This window comes from Phacochoerus africanus, chromosome 4 (genome assembly GCF_016906955.1).
Source record: "Phacochoerus africanus isolate WHEZ1 chromosome 4, ROS_Pafr_v1, whole genome shotgun sequence".
Classification (NCBI taxonomy): Eukaryota; Metazoa; Chordata; class Mammalia; order Artiodactyla; family Suidae; genus Phacochoerus; species Phacochoerus africanus.
In genome coordinates, this window is record NC_062547.1 from 141,494,993 (window position 1) to 141,507,393 (window position 12,401).

General features: G+C 61.9%; 1 protein-coding gene across 3 annotated transcripts in view; it reads left to right on the forward strand.

The window, feature by feature from the left end:
• Positions 1-11,475, forward strand: part of CXXC5 (CXXC finger protein 5) — a 33,380-nt gene extending 21,905 nt beyond the window's left edge. For 2 of the 3 annotated variants that reach the window (XM_047778784.1, XM_047778785.1), the window contains exons 2-3: positions 7,751-8,835; positions 10,377-11,475. In XM_047778784.1, the coding sequence (XP_047634740.1) occupies positions 7,912-8,835; positions 10,377-10,421 (969 nt within the window). In that variant the 5' untranslated portion in view covers positions 7,751-7,911 and the 3' untranslated portion in view covers positions 10,422-11,475. The remainder of the gene's footprint in view (positions 1-7,750; positions 8,836-10,376) is intronic. The other variant, XM_047778787.1, reaches the window with a different exon arrangement.
• Positions 11,476-12,401: the final 926 nt, after the last annotated feature.

Sequence of the window (12,401 nt, forward strand, 5' to 3'; positions counted from 1 at the left end):
GGTCCCTCTGCCCCACTTGGAGCCTCTGATCAGGGTGTGTTATGTTGGGGGAACGAGATGCGGACAGACTCCAGCCCCCCCCCACACCGCCCAGGGTCTCTGGGGTAGCCCTGGCCATCGGCTCACTTCCTCCTCCAGCTGTGGACTGCTGTGACCGCCCCCGAGAGGGGGAGGTAGCTGGAGGTTGAGCAGTGGCGGGGTCCCCACCCCCCAGGAAACTCAAAACCCTGGGCCAGCCGCGGGTGGCGGGTTAGGGCAGGCACAAAGAGGGCCTCTGTGCAGCCCGGCTGGGCTGCCCACAGGATTCTGGGGGAGGAGGCAGGAGCCGGTTTCCGTCCCATTCTGCTTCCTGCGGAGGCCGCCGGAATGCCCGGAGCTCTGGCCCAGCCTGGCCCGTCCGGCCCACCCGCAGCCCCTTCCCCTGTCTTTTCCTGGGCCTTCGGGTCCAGCTGCAGACTGCATCCGCAACAGCAGCCCAGAGTCTGAGAGCCACCCCCGGGACCCCTGAGAAACCCAGGGGGTTCCGCCAGGCTGAGAGCTGAATTGGGCCTCATCCTCCAGCCGGAATCCCTCCCTGCATGTGCCTCAGAGCCCTTGATGGGTATCGGAGAGCCAGGCCCTGGAGTCAGTGTCCTCATTTCAAATCCTGGCTCTGCCACTTACTAACCTTGTGACCTTAGGCAGGTGACGTCACTTCCCTGAGTCTCACCTGTAAATGGGGCTAATGCCGGTTACAGAGAGGGAGTTTCTGTGGTGGTGCGGCAGGTTACGGATCTGGCATTGCCGCAGCTGTGGCATAGGTCACAACTGCAGCTTGGATTCCATCCCTGGCCTGGAAACTTCCAGTATGCCACAGGTGAGTCCCCCTCCACCAAACAAAAGGAGAGTTACAGAGAGAATGCAGTGAGGAAATGCGTGTGAAATGCTTAGCACAATACCTGGCAAAGTAAGTGCCTGCCATTAGGGTCTGCTATTGCTATGTCGTCGTCCCCCCCCTCCCCCAGAGAGATAGGAAAGGGAGGGGGGCTGCCTGCCCCTCACCCCAATAAGCCCATCGTCTGGGGTTTGGTCCCCACCCTGTTGCCTGATCAAAACCCTTCTCTCCAGGCCTCAGTTTCCCCATCTGAAAGTCAGACATCAGGAGGCAGTTCAGGCCCCTGGGACCGTCCTCCTGGGATTTGCAGGTGGGGCGGGGGGGTGGTTGCCCTCTGGAGTCACACCCATGGCACATGGGAATTCCTGGGCCAGGGATTGAATCCAAGCCGCAGCTGCAACCTACACCACAGTCTATGGCAACCTCACTGCTCCGGGCTGGGAACCCAACCCCTGCCTCTGCAGTGACCCGGGCCACTGCAATCAGATTCTTAACCCACTGTGCCATAGCAGGAGCTCCTGGAGTCTTTTTTTCTGTATCTCTCCATCTCCTTCCCCACGGGCCCCCTCTGGGTTCATGACTCATGCAATTTGGGGTACAGGGCAGGAACCAGGCTCCATTTTACAGACAGAAATAGAGGCTCAGTGTGGGGTGAGGAGTCACGGTCAACAGGAAGGAACGAGATGGAACCCCATGCCTGGACCTGCAGACCCCAGGCTCCTGGCCAGTCCTGTGGATCTGCACCCCTCCCCGCTCCGTCCTGTGCCTTGGCCCAAGTATCTCGGAGCTGGGCTTCCCTGGCTTGCCCTGGGGCGAGGCCCTCCGGGAGGAAGGTGCTCACTGAGCGTGTGGGCTCTGATCCCAGGCTGGTGTCAGCTCAGGCATCACGTAGAAAACATCAGTCCAAGATCCAGGGGCGCCCAGATGGGGAGACGGCCGTCTTCTCCAGGTCCTAACTGCTTCTCAAATGGCCTGCTCTACATGGGGCAGTAATAGCACTTCCTTTAGAAAGTGGGTACGAGAGCTCCGGGAGACGAGCTACGCGGCATGTCTGGCATGGTAGAAGGCCTCCACGCACGGTAGCTGTCATCCTCATGGTGCCGCGGTCCAGATGGGGCAACTGGCTCGGAGGTCACCTGCCGCGGTCGCACAGCAGGAAAGGGCCCTCTGAAGCCTTTGACTCGTCTAGGGAAGGATGCTGGCCCAGAGGAGGTGCCTGTGGAGGGAGGCCTTGCCTTTATCAGAAGTGTCTCAGGCGTCGTATCTCATTCCCTGGAGCCCAAGGTCAGAGCACACCTTCTGCTTGGGGCCTCAGTGTTCTTGTCCATGAAGTGGGCTGATCTCCCCCAGCTATTTTGGGGAGCTCCGTAAGCGCACCTAAAGGCCCCTGTGCTCCCAGGTTTTCTCAGCAGCATGTTGCAGGCCCCTCCCCGTTCTGTCCGTGGCAGTTGGCCTTGGGGTGCCAGTCTTAGGATGACCCTAGGGGTGTGGAGGGCATGTCCCACTTCAGGCCATGTGCTGGGTGCTGCCAGTGGTCAGCGTGTCTCTTGCGCGCGCGCGTGCGCGTGTATGTGTGTGTGTGTGTGTGTGTGTGTGTCCATCCGTAGCTGGACATGAGCCCTGTGCTCCCTGGCAGGGCCGGCATTTCTCCTAACCGCCAAGACCAGTGTCCCTGTGTGTGTCTCCTTGGGCCTGAGTAGGGCTTTTTTTCCCTCTGGAAACTCCCCAGGCTGAATCATGGAAATCAGAGATGGAAACCCCCCCCCCCACACACACACCCAGTTGCTCAGCTCAACTCACTTCAACCGCTGCAGCCTGTGGTCTGCCCTCCCCGCCACCAGCGGCCTGCCCACTCTCGTCAGTCTGTCCATCCCGCCTCCCTTGGAGCCCTAAGACACACAGCCCATCACGATGGGTGGAGGGTGTGAGGGGAGGTAGCAGGGATGTCGGGAGTGTGCAAGAATGTGTGGGGGAGGATGCTATGAGCCAGGGTGTGCAAATCTGTGGCCCCGGCCTGCCTCGCTGATGGCAGGCTCTCCTGAGCCAGTGTCTTGGGGCCCGAAGGCCCTGATGACAGGTGGGACAGCTGGGAGGCTGTTGGCGCCAGCAGAGGAGTAGGGGAGGGATACTCAAACTCTGCCCTTGGTGTTGGTGATGGTTGCACGGCTCTGTAGATTTGCTAAAAAACCATTGACTTGTACGCTTAGAAGTGGGTGGATTTTATAGTATGTCAACTATACCTCAGGAAAGCTGTTAAAAAAAATCCTGCCCTTGGCCTCAAGGCCCTGCTCAGTTGGGACTCTGCCAACCTCAGAGCCACACCTCGCACCCACTTCCCCTTTTCATGCTTGTGTCCCCTTTGGTAACCTCTCCTTATCCTTAACACACAGGCTAAGCAGCCCCTTCCTCCAGAAAGGCCCCCGATGCCCCGCTCGGTCCCCTTCCCGCTCTCTAGTATCACACCCAATGTTGGTGTGGCCATAGGCCCAGCTCCTGTGAACTCCTCCAGGGCAGGCCCCGGTCTGTATCCTGCCCCGTCTCCCCAGGACCACAGGGCATGGGGCTCCTGTCAGGTGGACGGTGCAGGCTGTGTGCAACCGAACATCTAGAACGTGTCACTGTGGCCACCTCTGCATGCCCCCGTGCAGACAGCACCATTCCCCCCCCCCCCGGCCCCCGTGCCTGTCTGCCCCACACCCCTCCCACCCACCATTGCCTTGTGGCCTGAAGGGCTCAGGACAGAGCCCTGCTTGGGATGAATCCTGGCTCCCTGGCCCTGAGGGTGGGGTGAGGACACTGCTACCTTCTCTGGTGACCTTGTTGCAGCTGGCATTATGATGTCACTGACCCAGCATTCCGAGTTCCTGCTTGGGTATCTCCAAGGCCCCCAGATGGGGACACTCCCTTGGGGGTCTATGACAGCTTGGCCCCCCTGACTACGTAAAGGTGGCAGGCATGGTAACAACCCTCGGGGGGCAGGGGGGCGGGAGCAGCCTCGGGGTGTCTGGGTGACCTTGCTCTGGTAGAACAACAGTGGCACAGAGTGGGGTGACTAACACTTGGGCCCTGGGTTCAAGTTCTACCCTTACTGGGAACCAGCTGTTCGACCTTGGCCTGACACCTTGAACCTCTCTGAGCCTCCGAATCCTCAGCCCTGAAATTGGTAAATAGTCCCTATTTTCCTGAGTCCTGGGGAGGGTCAGGGACAGAGAGAAGACGTGTAAAGCCTAAGACTCCAGGGCCTGGGGAGGTTCCCTTGTGGCACAGCGGTTACGGATCCAGCACTGCTGCGACTGTGGCCCAGGTCGCAGCTGCAGCGCAGCTTCCATCCCTGGCCCGGGAATTGCCACATGCTGCAGGTGCAGCCAAAAAAAGCGGGGGGAAAACGAGTACAGGGCCTGGGACAGGAGGTTCTCTGTGACGCTAGTCGATAGGGTTGGTCAGTTAGGAAGCCTGAGGATAGGACAGCTTGGTGGCTTGCGAGGTGGCCTTCCGGGGCTGGCCTAAGGGTGGAGGTCGAGGTGGTCCCCACTGTCAAGAGGGGGACCCCAGCTTTGACTGGGCCTCACTTCCCAGCTCAGCCCGTAGGAGCTCCAGCCCATAGGAGGTGGGGCCCCAGGGCCCGGCCCTCCTTCCCGCCTCTTCCTCCCAGACCTTGGCCGGCGGGGAGGGGGCTGGGGCGCTAGACAAGCCTGGTCTCACCCGTCCCCCTGCCTCTTTCTCTGACTCTCTCCCAGCGGCAGGCCCACCGGCCTTCTCGCCCCAGGTCCCTGTGCCTGGGACGCGCCTCAGGGTTCTCGTGTCCCTCAGACCCTCAAGTCTCCAGGCCGGGCTGGGTGCCCTGGGTCTCTGAGCCCAGTCGCCCCAGTCTCTGCTCCCCATGTTGCTCTGTCCTCTGACCTTGACCCTTCGCCCTGTCCTCTGCCAGTCTCCCTGTCTCTGTCTCCCAATCCTCTCTCCCCACCACCTGTCTCTATTCTTCTGGCCCCCGCTGCCCCCAGCGCTCCCTGCGTGCTTCGCCCCCCGCCCCCCTGGGCTCTGTCCCCGCCCGTCAGCCCCTGGTCCCAGCTCCCGGCCGGCCCGGCTCCTGCATGGACAAAGGGGTCCTTTGTGGGCTGACCGCGGCTGGCGGGGCGGCGGGGCGCTGGCTCCGCATTGCTGATGAAACGGAGCCCTTTGTTGTCCCTCCTCAGGCGCAGTATTTCTTTTTGGGGGCTGGATGCGTTCCTGGCAGGGCCGATGATGGATGCGCCCGCCGCCGCCCGCCTGCCCGCCAGCTTTCCCTCCCGCTCCTTCCCGCTCCGCTTCAACGCAGCCCCAGCTCCTCCCCTGCCGCCTGGGCACTGCCAGGCCCTTCCTGCCCTGGGAGGGGGTGGCCGTGTGCCCTGCAGTAGAAGGCTGGGGCCCGCGAGAACATGTCTTATGTCCTCCCCTTCCGTGAGTAGGGCCCATAGGCCCTGTGGTCAGTGGTCCACTGAGACCAGGGCATCAGCTTTCCCAGAGTCTGAAGGAGAAGAGGAGCCAGGTACGGGGCAGATTTGGAGCCGGCTGGGGACTGGATGTTAGAATGGGTCTGAGGACCGGAGTTGTTACCCTGTGTGCCAGGCCCCCTTGGGTACCCCCACTTTCAGTTCCTGTGGCTGACAAACCAGTGTTCTGTGTGCAGCACCTGTTCAGTGACATGTCACGTCCTCCGGTCCCGAGCTCAGCAGGTCCCAGGACCTGGGGGAGGGTCGTCCGTGAGGAAGGACAGAAAAATGACCCATCAGAGCGATTCAAAGAGAAGGCCAGAGACGAACAGAACCTCTGAGGGTCGGTTCCCCCCCCCCCCGCCCCAAGACGCGGGATGGAGACAAAAGCAGAGCGACTTAGCCAGAGCGCCAGCCCTGAACGCAGGCCGGGCGGTGTCAGAGGGAGCTGACTTCTAATTGACCTGCCCGCCCCATGCGCAGAGCCCGATCCGGAGCTGGGAGGGGGAGGGACTAGAGCCCGAGCGGTGTTAATGCTGCTATCGATTGCTGCCACCAGCCAGCAGGCCGCAGAGGCGGCGCACGGAGGGGCTGAGGCGCAGCCTGCTCCCCCCGCCCCCCCTCCAGCCCCCAGGGCTCCGGCCTCTCCTGTCTTCTCCCTTCACCCTGTGTCTGGGGCTGCCGGGGCCGTGGTCCGGGGCAGGGTAGTTGGGCTCAGATGGGCAGGGGCTGGGTGACTTGGGATGACCGTATCTGGCCCTCATCTCACTGACCAGAGGCCCTAGCACCTAGGCGGGGCCACTGATGGCTGGAAGGGTGTTGATCCCTGAGGACAGAGGCCCAAGAGCCAGCCCGGGCTTGGCCCTTTAGGAGGGAGGGTGGAGCACAGGTCTCCTGGGACATATGTGACCTCCTTCGTCTTACGATGGCTCTGACCTCGGTGACACCCCCAGCCCATGGACACCTGCCTGGCCCTCCTGGATTTGTCCTAGAATCTGCCAGTTTGCTTATCACCCGTCTGCCATCACTAAGGAGGCACTTGGGTGGGCAGTGCCTGCTGGGGAGGGGCAGGGAGTGGCTGGCTGTCCCCTGATGCCTGCCTGGGCTCCCTCCTGCTCGGGGCCACTGCCTTGCAGTCCTGGGCCAGCCAGGGACCCTGCCTGCTCGGGGCCTCAATGTCCCCTTCTTTAAGGGCAGGGGGTTGGACTCGATGACTTCCTGGGGCAGGCTGAGTCCTGTGACTGGGGGGTGGCGGGGTTGCCTGGGGACAAAGATGCAGTGTGTGCCGCCCCCAAGCCCAGGGCGGGACAGGCCCGGCCAGATGTGCGCCTCCTCCGCCTTGAGTCGCCAGCTGCTTGGGCTGGGCCCCCGTCCTCCCACCTCTCTCCTGGGGGTTGCTGGGCCACGGCAGGCAGACGCTGGAGAGCCAGGGCTGATGAGAAAACGACCCCTCCGCTCCATCTGGAACAGTTCTTTGCAGAGCTCTGGGCCAGGGGAGCCTGGCTGCTCACATGCCTTAGTCTTGGTGCCTGAGCAGAACAGGCTCTGTCCTGGGAAGGGGCACCTCCGACCCTTGGACGTGGCCAAAGAACAGACTCGGCTCCCTAGAGGCTCGCACCTCCTCTCGGGCCCACCTTACACCAGCGAGGGGTCCCCCCAGCCCACAGCCCGCGCTGCTCCGTCAGCTCTGTCTGGGGCCTCCCTCCGCAGCCATCTGGGAGCCAGGCTGGAGCACGGCAGAGAGGCCTGAGCGGAGACAAGAGCGGGTCCTGGGGTTTGAGAGAGGAGGAGGCGTGTGCTGACATGTGCACAAGCGTGTCCCCACCCCCTCTCACGGGGAAGGCGTGTCCCCTGGCCCAGCGTGGCCTGCCCTCCAGCAGGAGGGTACACGCTCCTTGAAATAAGGGTTCTGTGCGCTCTCTGGCAGAGCCTGTTCCGCAGAGCCGGTCTCCTTTACCTGCGGGACTTGCCAGGGCCTTGAGATAATGGATGTGTATTCCCAGTCCCTGGTGAGCATCTCGAGGTCGCTCCCCAGACCTTTGGGTCCACACCTCCAAGCCCTTCAGAGGTGCTCCCCAGCCCTCTTCTCCGTAGTTGGGTCAGTGAGAGATCAGGAAGTGAGAGAGTATAGTTGAGAGCTTCTGTCCCTTGTCGCGCAGCAGATGAAGGAAGGCTCCGGCGTCGTCGCTGCAGCGGCTTGGGTGCTTGGGTTGCTGCTGTGGTGCCGGGACCTTTCACATGCTGCGGGTGTGGCCAAAAAAAGAAAAAAGGAAGAAAGAAATGGCTCACTGGGGCTGGCAGTTAATAAATGCCTGGCCGGGCTGGCAGCAGTGGGGTGCGGGGGTGGTGCTGCTGCTGCTGGAGGTGGGGACCGCCGCCCTGACCCTGTCTCTCCTTGAACCGACAGAGTGAAGATACTTGCACGGGGACACCTGACCATGTACCTGCCCTGAGCGGCAAAGCCCAGCAGGCGTCTCTGTCGTGGGCGGCACGGCCCGGTGCTTGTCTGGGGACCCCCCCACAGTTGGCAGGCTCCCCCAGCAGCGGGGTCTGGGCCTCGGCCCCACCATGTCGAGCCTCGGCAGTGGCCCCCAGGACACCGGCGGCAGTAGCAGTAGCAGCAGCAACGCCAACGGCAGCAGTGGCAGCGGCCCGAAGGCGGGCGTGGCAGACAAGGGTGCGGCGGTGGCGGCGGCCGCCACCCCGGCCTCGGTGGCAGATGATGCGCCACCCCCCGAGCGTCGGAACAAGAGCGGCATCATCAGCGAACCCCTCAACAAGAGCCTGCGCCGCTCCCGCCCTCTCTCCCACTACTCTTCCTTCGGGGGCAGTGGCGGCAGTGGCGGTGGCAGCGTGCTGGGCGGGGAGTCTGCCGAGAAGGCGGCGGCGGCTGCAGCCGCTGCCTCCCTGTTGGCCAACGGGCACGACCTGGCGGCGGCCATGGCCGTGGACAAAAGCAACCCTACCTCAAAGCACAAAAGTGGTGCTGTGGCCAGCCTGCTGAGCAAGGCAGAGCGGGCCACGGAGCTGGCCGCCGAGGGACAGCTGACACTGCAGCAGTTCGCGCAGTCCACGGAGATGCTCAAGCGCGTGGTGCAGGAGCACCTGCCGCTGATGAGCGAGGCGGGCGCCGGCCTGCCCGACATGGAGGCCGTGGCGGGCGCCGAGGCCCTCAATGGCCAGTCCGACTTCCCCTACCTGGGCGCCTTCCCCATCAACCCAGGCCTCTTCATCATGACCCCGGCGGGCGTGTTCCTGGCCGAGAGCGCGCTGCACATGGCCGGCCTGGCCGAGTACCCCATGCAGGGCGAGCTGGCCTCGGCCATCAGCTCGGGCAAGAAGAAGCGGAAACGCTGCGGCATGTGTGCGCCCTGCCGGCGGCGCATCAACTGCGAGCAGTGCAGCAGTTGTAGGAACCGAAAGACTGGCCATCAGATTTGCAAATTCAGAAAATGTGAGGAACTCAAAAAGAAGCCTTCCGCTGCTCTGGAGGTAACGGCGCCTTAGAGGGAGGTGTGTGGGCTCTTGCGTCTGTCTGGCAGTCCAAACCCACCCCGCCCTCATCCCCCCCTCCCCTTTTCCTGCCCGGGCCAGTGTCGAGGGGATGCCCAGCCCATCCCTGGGCTCTGGGGTTCTAGGCCAGGCTCCAAGACACCAGATCACCACCCCCAAGAGTCGCAGCCACACCCCGAGATGCCCTTAGGTTGTAATTTGCCGCCTAGGCAAGCATGGAATTCCAGGCAGGGGCCTCGCACGCCCACCCGGCCCCAGCATTCTGAACCCCTCCTGGAGTTCTGGGTCAGGTGTTGAGACTCCTACACAGGTCCCGAGTCTCCGACTTTCAGACGTGTTGTAAAGCTTCCAGTCCATGACCCAAGATCCTGGGACGCTCCCCTGCCCCATTTGAGGGGTTCTGTCCAGTGGACCCTGTGGCTTTGAGGGATAAGCCCTTCGTTTGCCCCTTCAGAACCCAGCCTTGCCCCCAAGGTCACCCAGGGGTAGAGCAGCTCCAGTGCTGACTACCCTGCTCTGAGGCCTGGAAGAACCCTGGGTCTAGGTACCTAGTTGGCAGATTTGGGGTGCCTGGGGGGGGTTCCGAATTCAGTCTGGCTGCATAGTTAATGGCCAGAGGTCCTGTGGGCCTGGGGTTAGGGGATGGCTTGAGCCTGGGCTGTGGGCCAGGCCTGTCCACTATGGGATTGGCTTTGAGAAGGCCAAAGGGTTCCTGTGCTGTCTTCTCTCCACCCTCTGGGAGGACCTCCTGTCCTCGTGACCCCAGCCATGACAGCCTAGCGGTGGTGCCAGGCCCGGGCACAAAAGCATCTTTTCAGCCTGCTGTCCCTGCCCTGTCCCCCCCGCCACAAGTGGGCTTGACGCAAATGTCCAGAATGATTGGATAACAATAATGGCCTCCCAGCCATGGTTCTCCTCGCCGCCCCCCAAACTTCACCAGAGCCCCAGACCTCATACGTCTGCTCTCCTGCCCAGAAAACACACCTGTATGCACGTAAAGGCACACCCACTCCCATCTAGAGACAGATACACACACACACACACACACACACTCACACACATCCTGCCTGGTACAGTCTTATTATAGATGCAGCCTCTTAATAAGCCCCGCAAGCATCCTTCCTCTCCACCACGGCGCCAAACACCCCACACTCTAGCAGAGCTCACATCCTCGTGTGTGGCCCGGACCCATGCCCCGGACAGACACGGGAACACCACTCCCAGATGCACCCCAGCTGCCCGGCGCAGGTGACCTTTGGACCAGGGGGAGGGGTCTTCCTGTGCGAAGGCGGGTTCCTGGGCACCGTGACTCAGGAGGCCCTAGGGTGCTCCCGGCCCTCCGGCGGCCCAGCAGGCCAGGCTCCTCCTCGGGCCTGGCAGGAACTCCACGGGGCGGCTGCTTTGCCTCCATGCCTGTCCCTCGGCCAGCTCCGCGGGGGAACGTCTTTGCGCCAGGCCCAGCCGGACCCTGACGGAACTCTCTCTCCTTGTTTTTGTCTCCCGCCCCCCCCCCCCGCCAGAAGGTGATGCTTCCGACGGGAGCCGCCTTCCGGTGGTTTCAGTGACGGCGGCGGGAACCCAAAGCTGCCCTCTCCGTGCAATGTCACTGCTCGTGTGGCCTCCGGCAAGGGATTCGGGCGAAGACAAAACGGATGCACCCGTCTTTAGAACCAAAAATATTCTCTCACAGATTTCATTCCTGTTTTTATATATATATTTTTTGTTGTCGTTTTAACATCTCCACGTCCCTAGTATAAAAAGAAAAAGAAAAGAGAAAAAAAAAATGTAACTGCTTTTTCGGAAGAACCACCACAACAGCAACAACAAAAAAAAAGAGGTAACGACGAATCTATAAAGTACTGAGACTTCCTGGGCAAAGAATGGACAATCAGTTTCCTCCCCGTGTCGCTGTCGATGTTGTCTGTGCAGGAGATGCAGTTTTTGTGTAGAGAATGTACATTTTCTGTAACCTTTTGAAATCTAGTTACTAATAAGCACTACTGTAATTTAGCACAGTTTAACTCCACCCTCATTTAAACTTCCTTTGATTCTGACCATGAAATAGTGCATAGTTTGCCTGGAGAAGCCACTCACGTTTATAAGGAGAATGTTGATGGCGCCGCGTCGAAGCCCCTCTGTGTCTGTCCCCGCGTGCGGAGCTGCCACGAGGGGCTCACAGCGCGGGAGGGAGCAGCCCGCCCAGCCCCCCAGCCCCCCCACCCCACCCCCGGCCCAGACCCGGGCCCAGGCCAGCTGTGCTGCACCCACGGTCCCCAGGATGGGGTCTCCCGCCCCAGCAGGGAAGATTTTGCAAACACGAAAGTCCTGTTCCTTTATCCACTGAGATCTGGGGGGCCCGTGTCTCTCGTTCTGATCCTGGCTACTTCCCTTAGAGAATACAAGCCCCTTTTTTTCTGGCCTTGCTGATGGCGACAGAAGAAAGGGCTTCTTTTTTGCGTGGTCCCCTGCTGGTGGGCGTGGGTGCCCAGGGGGCCCCGGTGGCCTGGGCCCCCCTTCCTTGCCCATGGCCAGCTTCCTGCTGATGAACATGCTGTTTGTATTGTTTTAGGAAAACCAGGCTGTTTTGTGAATAAAACGAATGCATGTTTGTGTCACGAAGCACCACTGGCTTCTTGCGCTCCGGCTCGGGGGCCTGGCGTGGGGGCTCTTGCTGGGCAGGGGTTGTCTGGGACCCCCCTCCTCTTGGGGAGGAAGAGGGACGGCCCTGGATCCAGAGGGGAGGCGAGCAGGAGCCACCCGCCTGGCAGGCAGGGTGGCAGTCCTCTTAATCTGGAAGCTGGCACGCCCCGGAGCACCTCACCTGCTGGATTGCACCCCTGCTTCAGTGCCTGGACCTCCGGGGACCTTCACTCACCTGGGGCCACCTCCTCTTTTTCCGTCCGTTCATCAGGTCTGATCAGGGCAAAGCAGCCCACGGTCCGGGCGGGGCGGGGCATGGAGCTACCTGTCCAGGTTCTTATTTTTTCAGACTTGCAGTCCTGTGGCACGGTGGGTTCCCAGGGAGCAGTTTTAGGCCAGGTTCACGAGGACCTGGCTGTGCCCGGCACACACACACAGACAGCTCCCCCCTGTCCCCACGTACAGCCCCTTCCTGGAGGTGTCCTTGGCTTTGACTCTTGCCCCTACCCGCCCAGAACGTTTGTCAGCACGAGGTTGTCTGGGACCCCCGAGGTCAGATGTCCGCGTGGGCTAGGCCGGGGCAGCCTGAACAGGAAGAGGTGGCAGCCCTGGGCACCACAGAGGCCGGCCTGCGGGACGAGGCCTGTCATCCCCTTGACCGGGAGGCCTTCTCCCCACCTCGCTGCTTTGAGCCTGGCTACGATGCAGCTAGACTTGAGAAGGGGCTTGCTAATGCTCTCGGGGCCTGGCTTCAGGTGGGTGAGGGCTTCGGGGACGAGGGGAGGGGCAGCTTCTGAAGCCGAGTGGGCGGCGAGGTGGGGGAAACGGGCCATCTCTGCCATTGTCCCCGGGAGGAGAAAAAGCAGCCCTGTTGGGTGGGGGCCTCTGACCCTCAAGCTCTTGCC